This window comes from Lissotriton helveticus, chromosome 12 (genome assembly GCF_964261635.1).
Source record: "Lissotriton helveticus chromosome 12, aLisHel1.1, whole genome shotgun sequence".
NCBI lineage: Eukaryota > Metazoa > Chordata > Amphibia > Caudata > Salamandridae > Lissotriton > Lissotriton helveticus.
In genome coordinates, this window is record NC_136073.1 from 854808208 (window position 1) to 854823525 (window position 15318).

Consider the following 15318-nt stretch of genomic DNA (forward strand, 5'->3'; position numbering starts at 1 on the left):
GTGAAAACTGTATTTTAATTAACACATTTTAATTAACACTGGTGGACAAAATAACACAAGGCCTCTTGAGCGTGATTTTACTTTTCAGTGCAAAAAGTGCAAAAACTACTTGCATCTTGGGCTGGTTACATATCTTTCCTTAGAACAAATACAATTAAAAAGTTCCCTGGCATAAACCATTTATACAGATGCACAGACGTAATATGCTATTTATTATTATTATTTTTGAGGGGGGCACCGTGCCTTAATTGAGATTTCACCTTGGGTGAGTCCTGGCCTCCTCCCATACTCTGTACATCTGCATACATACTATGTATATTGATTGCTATGCAATATTAGAAAGAGTGCTGTGGGGGGAAAACAGCTCCTGGCCATTAGAACAGATGAAACACCAAAGAATAAAAAAAAGATAAGACACCATCTTGCATCAGGGGGTGGAGGGGTGTCGCGCCCAACGAGGCGCGACTGCACGAGCCATTGGTGGGTACAGACTGCGATAACTGCGGCGAGGTCTCGCGCCCTCATCGCAAGGCAAACATAAGGGAAGCTGAAAGCATCCACCGCAAAGCAACTAACATGATGGATGGGTTGTCGAGGAGAAGTTATGAGGAAAGATTACCTCCTCTGGACATGTTTTGCCTCGAACAAAGATGGACGGGCGATACGACCGAAGCCATCAGGATTTTAAATGAGAAAGAGACAAACCAGGCTCGTCGGAGTCCGCAGTGTCGACAGAGTCCATTGAGAATTCTCGCGAGCGAAGAGGGCGCGAGAGACAGGTAGCTCGCGAGTGCATTAATCCTCACCGAGGTGGAACCTCAATTTACCAAGGTCCTGAGCTGGGTAAACGAAATATTAATGCACTTTTTCCTGGAGAAGTAATACAAATCAGAACTAGAATAGATTGATCCCTTTTTTCTTTGCACACCAAGAACTGGAGAAAAATAGAAATTATTTTGGCCCATCCTATTCCTTCCAGGTAAGAAAAGTAAGCTATTAGCCTGAGGAGAGTGTTAACCGTCCGTACGGGAATAAAAGCCGACGTGAACCGAACAGGTACGAGGAGGGTCACCGCCGCTTCAGTTTTATTCACAGCATTTTGGAGATGGTCTCTTGAAAAGTGTTTTTTCGCCAAGAGTCTCTTGGGAATCTCCGTTCCGACTGAAGCATTCATTGCTACCGAAGGGCCAATAATGTTATTAAATGCAGTCGCTAAGGCGGAGGAGCGTTGCCCCACTGCTCACTGAGGGAGCAATTAAAAACGGAAAAATAAAAGGATAATAACTTAACGTTATTATAATTTTATTTAAATGTACTGGCTCAGTTGGTTAGGGGCAGGGCGGTGCTGGGCTGTTTAGAGGCTGGGGGAGGAGTGGTAGGCAATTCTTAGTGCGCATGACATTTTGGCCGGCTGTCTCGGCCCGGCCAAAATGCCATGCGCACTTTTCATGTTCTCCATTGAGGCTGTATTACAGCCTGGGTGGAGAACATGTCCAGGGTCCTATTCCCTGTCTGAACCCCGACCCACAGTGCTCAGACCAATCACAACCCTGCATTGCAGCGTTGTGATTGGCTCGGGGGAGTCTGGGTGCTTCCTGCTTCCACAGAAGCCAGGAAGAGGACGGAGGAGAGGTGGCGTCCGGACACATCCAGGTAAGTGGGTTTTTAAAAATGTATTTTTAATTCCCTCCCCTATCCGTTCCCCGCCCCCCCCCCACACTCGTTCGGTGGCAGCCGCTACTGCTTAAATGGTGCAGCCACAACAGCCGTGAAGAAGAGGTGACTGTCTTTTCACAGGTATCCCATTGTCACGTGCCCATTCCTATTAGAAACCGTAAACAGGACTAAAACCAGGGCGAAGAAACTGGTTACATGTCTGTAAAAATAGTTTTGCAGCTTGAAGACTTTCTGGATCACATGTGGTGCTAAATTCAACCATCCAGTGCCTGGGTCAGGAATTGTATTAGTTTGTAGCAAAATTTTTATCTTTGGACGTTGACCGTAGGTGTAATCGTTGTAATGTCCTCAATACACTTGTTAAATGCAGAACCATGGAGTCCAGAAAGGCATTCTAACAAGAGTCTCTTATTGATGTCCACGTTCCTGACCAAAGATAGTCCCAACCAACCTTCCTCTCCATCATAATCAAGTAGAGCATAGAAAAGATGTTTTCATTGGCACACAGATGTTCGGGGTAGCTGCCGACTATGTAGATGAGCCCCTTTAAGGACCACTGCATGTAAATGTATCTCACAAGGATGTTCTGAATATCTGGCATGGATCTGGCCTTCCCGGATCAATAGTGGTCACCCCTTTTACTGTGAGCGGCACGCGTTTCAATAGGTTACTTGCAAAGCATGTCTAGGTCTTATAAAAGCAAGCTTGACGCAACCCGCAATCCATGCAGTGATTTTACAGCATGGTTAAATATGTGTCTACTTAGCACTTAGAGGCGATCGAGTACATCAACTGGACTATATATCTATATATACGATTAATCTGTCAATGAATTATTCAATCAATTTCTTGACAGTCTCATGAACACTCAACATCATTCAATCAAGGTTTAGTAAACGTGCAGTAAGACTGCCTCTGGTTCTCTCAGAGATGCTTAAGAGCATTATTGGTTAAAAGCTAATGACCAATTCCGTGATCACCAACATGTACGTTGTAAGAAAGCACCAATTTGTCAATAAATAACAAGGGTCACATATTACACCGTTATCTCGCTTTGTGCCTTTACCACAGCAAATCTCGTACCGGTTTAAAAGTAGACGAAATTGGGTATTCCACAAATGTTGGTGGGGTGGTACTAAAGGACCTTATGTTATCAACACTCGCAAACATGCTGCAGATGTCCTACAAACGTCCTGCAAACGTCCTGCAAATATCCTGCAAACGTCCTGCAAATATCCTGCAAACATCCTGCAAATATCCTGCAAACATACAGCAAACATTCGGAAAACTTCCAGCAACCATTTTGAAAACCTGCGGGACTGATGACCATTTCAAGTGCGAAGGGAGTTACCATAGGTAAGGCTGAGTCACCCATGATAGCTCTACTCTCAAGACCCAAAGGCCCACCTACCTCCCTTAATGCCGGACACCGGCAATGTGTGCCTCAGGGCGGTGATTGAGGCACCAAGGCGCACACTCCATCACCACTGGCCACATGCACCCCCCCTGGAAAAGCACGCTGCTTGAGCTGCTTGATTAATTTTCCATAAAACAACAATTAAGTCAAGCAGATTTAATTAGAAAGATAATATTCACGACAACTTTGGGGAAATGTCCAAGCCCCATACCGATATACGCTCACACACACGCATGCGTGTGCGCGCACACACACAGGAAGAAAAATGATACACACAGAAACATACACATCAATTCCTACATGTAGTCCACAGTCTAGTAGATATGCAACCATGTGCGCACGAAACCACACGCAAGTAAATAGACAGGGGCACTGCAACTAGATTGCACACACACCACACTGGCAAGCAGCTGTTTACACCTTTATATTCACGTACATACACCACACATGCAGAACACAAGCTAACACGTATGCATCCATGTGTACAGAACAGAAACCTAACATGCACACCGTGCAATGCATATGAATACACACAGGTAAAAGTATGCACCAAAGGGAGAACCAGGCACGGGGCTTTGCAGAGGCCCAGGCATGGCGGCGCTGACAAGCAGCACGGCTCGGCACACGTGTGCCAGACACCATGACAAATGTAATTAAGTGTCCCCCGGCGGGATGAGCCGCCGTCACTCGCGCACGCGGCCGGGCATTGTTCTGTGAAGGCTGATTAACCCCTCCCTGACCGCGGCCCTGATGCCTATCACGGAGATGGATGCTGGTGCCAGGCGAGGCCCCCTCCTGTCTCTGACAGGCGCTGTCACTCCCGGCCTGGCAGGCGCGGGGGCGCCTCGATATGCCCCCCCCCCCCCCCCCCCCCCCCCCCCGCTGGTACCCGTGCACGTCAGCAGCGGGAACCAGGCGCTGCTGCACAGAGCATGCAAGGACAGGGGGGAGGGAAGAGGGGAGGGGCCTGCTGCAGGTGGGAGGGAGACCTCCAGGGAGACAGAGAGACCCTCCAGGGAGGCAGAGAGACCATCCAGGGAGGCAGAGAGACCCTCCAGGGAGGCAGAGAGACCCTCCAGGGAGGCAGAGAGACCCTCCAGGGAGGCAGAGAGACCTCCAGGGAGGCAGAGAGACCCTCCAGGGAGGCAGGGAGACCCTCCAGGGAGGCAGAGAGACCCTCCAGGGAGGCAGAGAGACCCACCAGGGAGGCAGAGAGACCCACCAGGGAGGCAGAGAGACCCTCCAGTGAGGAAGGGAGACCCACCAGGGAGGCAGGGAGACCCTCCAGGGAGGAAGGGAGACCCACCAGGGAGGCAGGGAGACCCTCCAGGGAGGCAGAGAGACCTCCAAGGAGGCAGAGAGACCCTCCAGGGAGGCAGAGAGGCAGGGAGACCCTCCAGGGGGCAGAGAGACCCTCCAGGGAGGCAGAGAGACATCCAGGGAGGCAGGGAGACTCTCCAGGGAGGCAGAGAGACCCTCCAGGGGGGCAGAGAGACCTCCAAGGAGGCAGGGAGACCCACGAGGGAGGCAGAGAAACCCTCCAGGGAGGCAGGGAGACCCTCCAGGGAGGCAGAGAGACCTCCAGGGAGGCAGAGAGACCCTCCAGGGGGGCAGGGAGACCCTCCAGGGAGGCAGAGAGACCCTCCAGGGAGGCAGGGAGACCCTCCAGGGAGGCAGGGAGACCCTCCAGGGAGGCAGGGAGAGACCTCCAGGGAGGCAGGGAGAGACCCTCCAGGGGGGCAGGGAGACCCTCCAGGGAGGCAGAGAGACCCTCCAGGGAGGCAGAGAGACCCTTCAGGGAGGCAGGGAGACCTTAAGGGAGGCAGGGAGACCGCCAGGGAGGCAGAGAGACCCTCCAGGGAGGCAGAGAGACCCTCCAGGGGGGCAGAGAGACCCTCCAGGGAGGCAGAGAGACCTTAAGGGAGGCAGAGAGACCCTCCAGGGGGGCAGGGAGACCCACCAGGGGGGCAGGGAGACCCTCCAGGGAGGCAGGGAGACCGCCAGGGAGGCAAAGAGACCCTCCAGGAGGCAGAGAGACCCTCCAGGGGGGCAGAGAGACCCTCCAGGGAGGCAGGGAGACCCTCCAGGGAGGCAGGGAGACCCTCCAGGGAGGCAGGGAGACCCTCCAGGGAGGCAGAGAGACCTTAAGGGAGGCAGAGAGACCCTCCAGGGAGGCAGAGAGACCTTAAGGGAGGCAGAGAGACCCTCCAGGAGGCAGAGAGACCCTCCAGGGAGGCAGAGAGACCCTCCAGGGGGGCAGAGAGACCCTCCAGGAGGCAGAGAGACCCTTCAGGGAGGCAGGGAGACCCTCCAGGGAGGCAGAGAGACCTCCAGGGAGGCAGAGAGACCCTCCAGGGAGGCAGAGAGACCCTCCAGGGAGGCAGGGAGACCCTCCAGGGAGGCAGGGAGACCCACCAGGGAGGCAGGGAGACCCTCCAGGGAGGCAGAGAGACCCTCCAGGGAGGCAGGGAGACCCTCCAGGGAGGCAGGGAGACCCTCCAGGGGGGCAGGGAGACCCTCCAGGGAGGCAGAGAGACCTCCAGGGAGGCAGGGAGACCCTCCAGGGAGGCAGAGAGACCCTCCAGGGGGGCAGGGAGACCCTCCAGGGGGGCAGAGAGACCCTCCAGGGGGGCAGGGAGACCCTCCAGGGAGGCAGGGAGACCCTCCAGGGAGGCAGAGAGACCTCCAGGGAGGCAGAGAGACCCTCCAGGGAGGCAGAGAGACCTTAAGGGAGGCAGAGAGACCCTCCAGGGAGGCAGAGAGACCTTAAGGGAGGCAGAGAGACCCTCCAGGAGGGCAGGTAGACCCTCCAGGGAGGCAGGGAGACCGCCAGGGAGGCAGAGAGACCCTCCAGGAGGCAGAGAGACCCTCCAGGGGGGCAGAGAGACCTTAAGGGAGGCAGGGAGACCCTCCAGGGAGGCAGGGAGACCCTCCAGGGGGGCAGGGAGACCCTCCAGGGAGGCAGAGAGACCTCCAGGGAGGCAGGGAGACCCTCCAGGGAGGCAGAGAGACCCTCCAGGGGGGCAGGGAGACCCTCCAGGGGGGCAGAGAGACCCTCCAGGGAGGCAGGGAGACCCTCCAGGGAGGCAGAGAGACCTCCAGGGAGGCAGAGAGACCCTCCAGGGAGGCAGAGAGACCTTAAGGGAGGCAGAGAGACCCTCCAGGGAGGCAGAGAGACCTTAAGGGAGGCAGAGAGACCCTCCAGGAGGGCAGGTAGACCCTCTAGGGAGGCAGGGAGACCGCCAGGGAGGCAGAGAGACCCTCCAGGAGGCAGAGAGACCCTCCAGGGGGGCAGAGAGACCTTAAGGGAGGCAGGGAGACCCACCAGGGGGGCAGGGAGACCCTCCAGGGAGGCAGGGAGACCACCAGGGAGGCAGAGAGACCCTCCAGGAGGCAGAGAGACCCTCCAGGGGGGCAGAGAGACCCTCCAGGGAGGCAGGGAGACCCTCCAGGGAGGCAGAGAGACCCTCCAGGAGGCAGAGAGACCTTAAGGGAGGCAGAGAGACCCTCCAGGGGGGCAGGGAGACCCACCAGGGGGGCAGGGAGACCCTCCAGGGAGGCAGGGGGACCCTCCAGGGAGGCAGAGAGACCCTCCAGGAGGCAGAGAGACCCTCCAGGGGGGCAGAGAGACCCTCCAGGGAGGCAGAGAGACCCTCCAGGGGGGCAGGGAGACCAACCAGGGGGGCAGGGAGACCCTCCAGGGAGGCAGGGAGACCGCCAGGGAGGCAGAGAGACCCTCCAGGAGGCAGAGAGACCCTCCAGGAGGCAGAGAGACCCTCCAGGGGGGCAGAGAGACCCTCCAGGAGGCAGAGAGACCCTTCAGGGAGGCAGGGAGACCCTCCAGAAGGCAGGGAGACCCTCCAGGAGGCAGAGAGACCCTCCAGGGAGGCAGGGAGACCCTCCAGGGAGGCAGAGAGACCCTCCAGGGAGGCAGAGAGACCCTCCAGGGAGGCAGAGAGACCACCAGGGAGGCAGAGAGACCCTCCAGGGGGGCAGGGAGACCCTCCAGGGAGGCAGGGAGACCCTCCAGGGAGGCAGGGAGACCACCAGGGAGGCAGAGAGACCCTTCAGGGAGGCAGGGAGACCTCCAGGGAGGCAGGGAGACCTCCAGGGAGGCAGAGAGACCCTCCAGGGAGGCAGAGAGACCCTCCAGGGAGGCAGGGAGACCCTCCAGGGAGGCAGGGAGACCCTCCAGGGAGGCAGGGAGGCAGAGAGACCCTCCAGGGAGGCAGAGAGACCCTCCAGGGAGGCAGGGAGACCCTCCAGGGAGACAGGGAGACCCTCCAGGGAGACAGGGAGACCCACGAGGGAGGCAGAGAGACCCTTCAGGGAGGCAGGGAGACCCTCCAGGGAGGCAGAGAGACCCTCCAGGGAGGCAGGGAGACCCTCCAGGGAGGCAGGGAGACCCTCCAGGGAGGCAGGGAGACCCTCCAGGGGGGCAGGGAGACCCTCCAGGGAGGCAGAGAGACCTCCAGGGAGGCAGAGAGACCCTCCAGGGAGGCAGAGAGACCCTCCAGGGAGGCAGGGAGACCCTCCAGGGAGGCAGAGAGACCCACCAGAGAGGCAGGGAGACCCTCCAGGGAGGCAGAGAGACCCTCCAGGGAGGCAGAGAGACCCACCAGGGAGGCAGAGAGACCCACCAGGGAGGCAGAGAGACCCTCCAGGGAGGCAGGGAGACCCTCCAGGGAGGCAGAGAGACCCTCCAGGGAGGCAGGGAGACCCTCCAGGGAGGTAGAGAGACCCTCCAGGGAGGCAGGGAGACCCCACTAGGGAGGCAGGGAGACCCACCAGGGGGCAGAGAGACTCTCCAGGGAGGCAGAGAGACCCTCCAGCGAGGCAGAGAGACCCTCCAGGGAGGCAGGGAGACCCTCCAGGGAGGCAGAGAGACCCTCCAGGGAGGCAGGGAGACCCTCCAGGGAGGTAGAGAGACCCTCCAGGGAGGCAGGGAGACCCTCCAGAGAGGCAGGGGGACCCTCCAGGGGGCAGAGCGACTCTCCAGGGAGGCAGAGAGACCCTCCAGGGAGGAAGGGAGACCCACCAGGGAGGCAGGGAGACCCTCCAGGGAGGCAGAGAGACCTCCAAGGAGGCAGAGAGACCCTCCAGGGAGGCAGAGAGACCCTCCAGGGAGGCAGAGAGACCTCCAGGGAGGCAGAGAGACCCTCCAGGGAGGCAGAGAGACCCACCAGGGAGGCAGAGAGACCCTCCAGGGAGGCAGAGAGACCCTCCAGGGAGGCAGAGAGACCCTCCAGAGAGGCAGGGAGACCCTCCAGGGGGCAGAGAGACCCTCCAGGGAGGCAGAGAGACCCTCCAGGGAGGAAGGGAGACCCACCAGGGAGGCAGGGAGACCCTCCAGGGAGGAAGGGAGACCCACCAGGGAGGCAGGGAGACCCTCCAGGGAGGCAGAGAGACCTCCAAGGAGGCAGAGAGACCCTCTAGGGAGGCAGAGAGACCCTCCAGGGAGGCAGAGAGACCCTCCAGGGAGACAGAGAGACCTCCAGGGAGGCAGAGAGACCCTCCAGGGAGGCAGGGAGACCCTCCAGGGAGGCAGGGAGACCCTCCAGGGAGGCAGGGAGACCCTCCAGGGAGGCAGAGAGACCCTCCAGGGAGGCAGAGAGACTCTCCAGGGAGGCAGAGAGACCCTATAGGGAGGCAGAGAGACCCTCCAGGGAGGCAGAGAGACCTCCAGGGAGGCAGAGAGACCCTCCAGGGAGGCAGAGAGACCCACCAGGGAGGCAGAGAGACCCTCCAGGGAGGCAGAGAGACCCACCAGGGAGGCAGAGAGACCCTCCAGGGAGGCAGAGAGACCCTCCAGGGAGGCAGAGAGACCCTCCAGAGAGGCAGGGAGACCCTCCAGGGGGCAGAGAGACCCTCCAGGGAGGCAGAGAGACCCTGAAGGAGAGGCAGGGAGACCCTCCAGGGAGGAAGGGAGACCCACCAGGGAGGCAGGGAGACCCTCCAGGGAGGCAGAGAGACCCTCCAGGGAGGAAGGGAGACCCACCAGGGAGGCAGGGAGACCCTCCAGGGAGGCAGAGAGACCTCCAAGGAGGCAGAGAGACCCTCCAAGGAGGCAGAGAGACCCTCCAGGGAGGCAGAGAGACCATCCAGGGAGGCAGAGAGACCCTCCAGGGAGGCAGAGAGACCCTCCAGGGAGGCAGAGAGACCCTCCAGGGAGGCAGAGAGACCTCCAGGGAGGCAGAGAGACCCTCCAGGGAGGCAGGGAGACCCTCCAGGGAGGCAGAGAGACCCTCCAGGGAGGCAGAGAGACCCACCAGGGAGGCAGAGAGACCCACCAGGGAGGCAGAGAGACCCTCCAGTGAGGAAGGGAGACCCACCAGGGAGGCAGGGAGACCCTCCAGGGAGGAAGGGAGACCCACCAGGGAGGCAGGGAGACCCTCCAGGGAGGCAGAGAGACCCTCCAGGGAGGCAGAGAGGCAGGGAGACCCTCCAGGGGGCAGAGAGACCCTCCAGGGAGGCAGAGAGACCTCCAGGGAGGCAGGGAGACCCTCCAGGGAGGCAGAGAGACCCTCCAGGGGGGCAGAGAGACCTCCAAGGAGGCAGGGAGACCCACGAGGGAGGCAGAGAAACCCTCCAGGGAGGCAGGGAGACCCTCCAGGGAGGCAGAGAGACCTCCAGGGAGGCAGAGAGACCCTCCAGGGGGGCAGGGAGACCCTCCAGGGAGGCAGGGAGACCCTCCAGGGAGGCAGGGAGACCCTCCAGGGAGGCAGGGAGACCCTCCAGGGAGGCAGGGAGAGACCTCCAGGGAGGCAGGGAGAGACCCTCCAGGGGGGCAGGGAGACCCTCCAGGGAGGCAGAGAGACCCTCCAGGGAGGCAGAGAGACCCTTCAGGGAGGCAGGGAGACCTTAAGGGAGGCAGGGAGACCGCCAGGGAGGCAGAGAGACCCTCCAGGGAGGCAGAGAGACCCTCCAGGGGGGCAGAGAGACCCTCCAGGGAGGCAGAGAGACCTTAAGGGAGGCAGAGAGACCCTCCAGGGGGGCAGGGAGACCCACCAGGGGGGCAGGGAGACCCTCCAGGGAGGCAGGGAGACCGCCAGGGAGGCAAAGAGACCCTCCAGGAGGCAGAGAGACCCTCCAGGGGGGCAGAGAGACCCTCCAGGGAGGCAGGGAGACCCTCCAGGGAGGCAGGGAGACCCTCCAGGGAGGCAGGGAGACCCTCCAGGGAGGCAGAGAGACCTTAAGGGAGGCAGAGAGACCCTCCAGGGAGGCAGAGAGACCTTAAGGGAGGCAGAGAGACCCTCCAGGAGGCAGAGAGACCCTCCAGGGAGGCAGAGAGACCCTCCAGGGGGGCAGAGAGACCCTCCAGGAGGCAGAGAGACCCTTCAGGGAGGCAGGGAGACCCTCCAGGGAGGCAGAGAGACCTCCAGGGAGGCAGAGAGACCCTCCAGGGAGGCAGAGAGACCCTCCAGGGAGGCAGGGAGACCCTCCAGGGAGGCAGGGAGACCCACCAGGGAGGCAGGGAGACCCTCCAGGGAGGCAGAGAGACCCTCCAGGGAGGCAGGGAGACCCTCCAGGGAGGCAGGGAGACCCTCCAGGGGGGCAGGGAGACCCTCCAGGGAGGCAGAGAGACCTCCAGGGAGGCAGGGAGACCCTCCAGGGAGGCAGAGAGACCCTCCAGGGGGGCAGGGAGACCCTCCAGGGGGGCAGAGAGACCCTCCAGGGGGGCAGGGAGACCCTCCAGGGAGGCAGGGAGACCCTCCAGGGAGGCAGAGAGACCTCCAGGGAGGCAGAGAGACCCTCCAGGGAGGCAGAGAGACCTTAAGGGAGGCAGAGAGACCCTCCAGGGAGGCAGAGAGACCTTAAGGGAGGCAGAGAGACCCTCCAGGAGGGCAGGTAGACCCTCCAGGGAGGCAGGGAGACCCCAGGGAGGCAGAGAGACCCTCCAGGAGGCAGAGAGACCCTCCAGGGGGGCAGAGAGACCTTAAGGGAGGCAGGGAGACCCTCCAGGGAGGCAGGGAGACCCTCCAGGGGGGCAGGGAGACCCTCCAGGGAGGCAGAGAGACCTCCAGGGAGGCAGGGAGACCCTCCAGGGAGGCAGAGAGACCCTCCAGGGAGGCAGGGAGACCCTCCAGGGGGGCAGAGAGACCCTCCAGGGGGGCAGAGAGACCCTCCAGGGGGGCAGGGAGACCCTCCAGGGAGGCAGGGAGACCTCCAGGGAGGCAGAGAGACCCTCCAGGGAGGCAGAGAGACCTTAAGGGAGGCAGAGAGACCCTCCAGGGAGGCAGAGAGACCTTAAGGGAGGCAGAGAGACCCTCCAGGAGGGCAGGTAGACCCTCCAGGGAGGCAGGGAGACCGCCAGGGAGGCAGAGAGACCCTCCAGGAGGCAGAGAGACCCTCCAGGGGGGCAGAGAGACCTTAAGGGAGGCAGGGAGACCCACCAGGGGGGCAGGGAGACCCTCCAGGGAGGCAGGGAGACCACCAGGGAGGCAGAGAGACCCTCCAGGAGGCAGAGAGACCCTCCAGGGGGGCAGAGAGACCCTCCAGGGAGGCAGGGAGACCCTCCAGGGAGGCAAAGAGACCCTCCAGGAGGCAGAGAGACCTTAAGGGAGGCAGAGAGACCCTCCAGGGGGGCAGGGAGACCCACCAGGGGGGCAGGGAGACCCTCCAGGGAGGCAGGGGGACCCTCCAGGGAGGCAGAGAGACCCTCCAGGAGGCAGAGAGACCCTCCAGGGGGGCAGAGAGACCCTCCAGGGAGGCAGAGAGACCCTCCAGGGGGGCAGGGAGACCCACCAGGGGGGCAGGGAGACCCTCCAGGGAGGCAGGGAGACCGCCAGGGAGGCAGAGAGACCCTCCAGGAGGCAGAGAGACCCTCCAGGAGGCAGAGAGACCCTCCAGGGAGGCAGAGAGACCCTCCAGGGGGGCAGAGAGACCCTCCAGGAGGCAGAGAGACCCTTCAGGGAGGCAGGGAGACCCTCCAGAAGGCAGGGAGACCCTCCAGGAGGCAGAGAGACCCTCCAGGGAGGCAGGGAGACCCTCCAGGGAGGCAGAGAGACCCTCCAGGGAGGCAGAGAGACCCTCCAGGGAGGCAGAGAGACCACCAGGGAGGCAGAGAGACCCTCCAGGGGGGCAGGGAGACCCTCCAGGGAGGCAGGGAGACCCTCCAGGGAGGCAGGGAGACCACCAGGGAGGCAGAGAGACCCTTCAGGGAGGCAGGGAGACCTCCAGGGAGGCAGAGAGACCCTCCAGGGAGGCAGAGAGACCCTCCAGGGAGGCAGGGAGACCCTCCAGGGAGGCAGGGAGACCCTCCAGGGAGGCAGGGAGGCAGAGAGACCCTCCAGGGAGGCAGAGAGACCCTCCAGGGAGGCAGGGAGACCCTCCAGGGAGACAGGGAGACCCTCCAGGGAGACAGGGAGACCCACGAGGGAGGCAGAGAGACCCTTCAGGGAGGCAGGGAGACCCTCCAGGGAGGCAGAGAGACCCTCCAGGGAGGCAGGGAGACCCTCCAGGGAGGCAGGGAGACCCTCCAGGGGGGCAGGGAGACCCTCCAGGGAGGCAGAGAGACCTCCAGGGAGGCAGAGAGACCCTCCAGGGAGGCAGAGAGACCCTCCAGGGAGGCAGGGAGACCCTCCAGGGAGGCAGAGAGACCCACCAGAGAGGCAGGGAGACCCTCCAGGGAGGCAGAGAGACCCTCCAGGGAGGCAGAGAGACCCACCAGGGAGGCAGAGAGACCCTCCAGGGAGGCAGGGAGACCCTCCAGGGAGGCAGAGAGACCCTCCAGGGAGGCAGGGAGACCCTCCAGGGAGGTAGAGAGACCCTCCAGGGAGGCAGGGAGACCCCACTAGGGAGGCAGGGAGACCCACCAGGGGGCAGAGAGACTCTCCAGGGAGGCAGAGAGACCCTCCAGCGAGGCAGAGAGACCCTCCAGGGAGGCAGGGAGACCCTCCAGGGAGGCAGAGAGACCCTCCAGGGAGGCAGGGAGACCCTCCAGGGAGGTAGAGAGACCCTCCAGGGAGGCAGGGAGACCCTCCAGAGAGGCAGGGGGACCCTCCAGGGGGCAGAGCGACTCTCCAGGGAGGCAGAGAGACCCTCCAGGGAGGAAGGGAGACCCACCAGGGAGGCAGGGAGACCCTCCAGGGAGGCAGAGAGACCCTCCAGGGAGGCAGAGAGACTCTCCAGGGAGGCAGAGAGACCCTATAGGGAGGCAGAGAGACCCTCCAGGGAGGCAGAGAGACCTCCAGGGAGGCAGAGAGACCCTCCAGGGAGGCAGAGAGACCCACCAGGGAGGCAGAGAGACCCTCCAGGGAGGCAGAGAGACCCACCAGGGAGGCAGAGAGACCCTCCAGGGAGGCAGAGAGACCCTCCAGGGAGGCAGAGAGACCCTCCAGAGAGGCAGGGAGACCCTCCAGGGGGCAGAGAGACCCTCCAGGGAGGCAGAGAGACCCTGAAGGAGAGGCAGGGAGACCCTCCAGGGAGGAAGGGAGACCCACCAGGGAGGCAGGGAGACCCTCCAGGGAGGCAGAGAGACCCTCCAGGGAGGAAGGGAGACCCACCAGGGAGGCAGGGAGACCCTCCAGGGAGGCAGAGAGACCTCCAAGGAGGCAGAGAGACCCTCCAGGGAGGCAGAGAGACCCTCCAGGGAGGCAGAGAGACCCTCCAGGGAGGCAGAGAGACCCTCCAGGGAGGCAGAGAGACCTCCAGGGAGGCAGGGAGACCCTCCAGGGAGGCAGGGAGACCCTCCAGGGAGGCAGGGAGACCCTCCAGGGAGGCAGAGAGACTCTCCAGGGAGGCAGAGAGACCCTCCAGGGAGGCAGAGAGACCCACCAGGGAGGCAGAGAGACCCACCAGGGAGGCAGAGAGACCCTCCAGGGAGGCAGAGAGACCCTCCAGGGAGGCAGAGAGACCCTGAAGGAGAGGCAGGGAGACCCTCCAGGGATGATATGCAGGGATCCAGCTGGGTTGTTCCCGCTGCAGTGCATTGGAGAATCTGCAGCACAGGCAGGGGGCACTGGAATGAGTGTCAGTGAGTGACGTCAGGAGATGGAATCCATGATCTGTGTTTCGTCCTCAAAATCCCTGGTTGCTCACTGGCTGCTATTGCCTCTTTCTATGTGGGAGGGCCGGGGTGCAGGGGCGGGTGTCTCTTACCTGGTCATGGTCCTCGTAATCCATGGGGTGTTGCCGACAGAGTTTACCGACTCGTCCATCAGCGGGTGAGTCTTCACAAAGTTCAGCATCTCGTCGGGGAAGCCGCTGGAAGCGTTGAAACGAGCGCCGGGGTGGGCGCAACAACCAGGCCTGGAGGACGAGGAGAAAGAGGTGGTGGTGAGCATTCCTCACGCCAACAAACACTGTGGTAACACCACTATCTATAGGTTAAGACTGAGAAATGTGGATCCGGCTACCAGGGTCCCAACTCCGCTGTGGTACGTCCTCCACAATCCAAGACCCCACCAGGCCAAGCCGCTGCCTGGTTCAAAGCAGGACTCCTGGTAACCCCACAGATGGACAAATGGGGCTTCAGCATCATCTGGCCAGCAAGGTGGTCAGCTGCATTTGCTTGTTTTCATCATGAAGTGAACTTCATGAAGCAACAAGAATTTCAGGACCAACCTACTTTGTTATACTGTGACAGTGTAGCTCATTCTATATCTGAGCTGCCTTTCATGCAGATCTTGGAGAGTCATCCACGGAACTGCAGAAACCGTCGTTCGATCGCGTCTGTGGTTTTGCTGGTGTTTGGTTGTGTATGGTCAGTAGTATGTTCAATGTTTAGCTTAGAACTGGGTGGTGAAGATTAGTGTGAAGGTGGGTTGAGTCTAATCTTGGGAGATCCTTGTATTGTCTTATGTGCGTGGGTGGATCTGCCTAGGGCTTTTCTGTGGTCCACATCTGCCCATGATGATGGTCTTTCTTCCTCATACTAGGATTTAGAGGTAGTGGCTCCCTCCTCCCATAATTGCCACTAAACACAGCAGTACCCTTCTGGACATTGCACCTGCATCGATCCCCGGGATCCACACTCATCTTACTCACCTTGGCTTGGGGACCAGCTCCTCCGGGACCGGAGTCCAGATGGACTCGGGGGACTTCTGCTCCCTGAAGCGACCCTCAAAGACCGATGCAACCTGGTCCATGTCGAAGGCGCAGACCGCTGATCCAGGGATACTGCTCAACAAGAAGAAAGATAAGGATCAATGAGAGAGCAGCGCTTCACGATGTAGAGAGATGAGAAGAAGTGAGACACCAGCAGGGCGGCGACAACACCAAAG

General features: G+C 61.0%; 1 protein-coding gene across 2 annotated transcripts in view; it reads right to left on the bottom strand.

Annotated features, from left to right (window-relative positions):
* The window catches only part of SEMA6B (semaphorin 6B), a 290743-nt gene that overhangs the window by 39615 nt on the left and 235810 nt on the right, over window positions 1-15318 (bottom strand). For both annotated transcript variants that reach the window (XM_078669948.1, XM_078669949.1), the window contains exons 11-12: window positions 15083-15214; window positions 14195-14344 (exon numbers count right to left, since the gene is read on the bottom strand). In XM_078669948.1, coding sequence (XP_078526074.1) covers window positions 14195-14344; window positions 15083-15214 — 282 coding nt within the window. The remainder of the gene's footprint in view (window positions 1-14194; window positions 14345-15082; window positions 15215-15318) is intronic.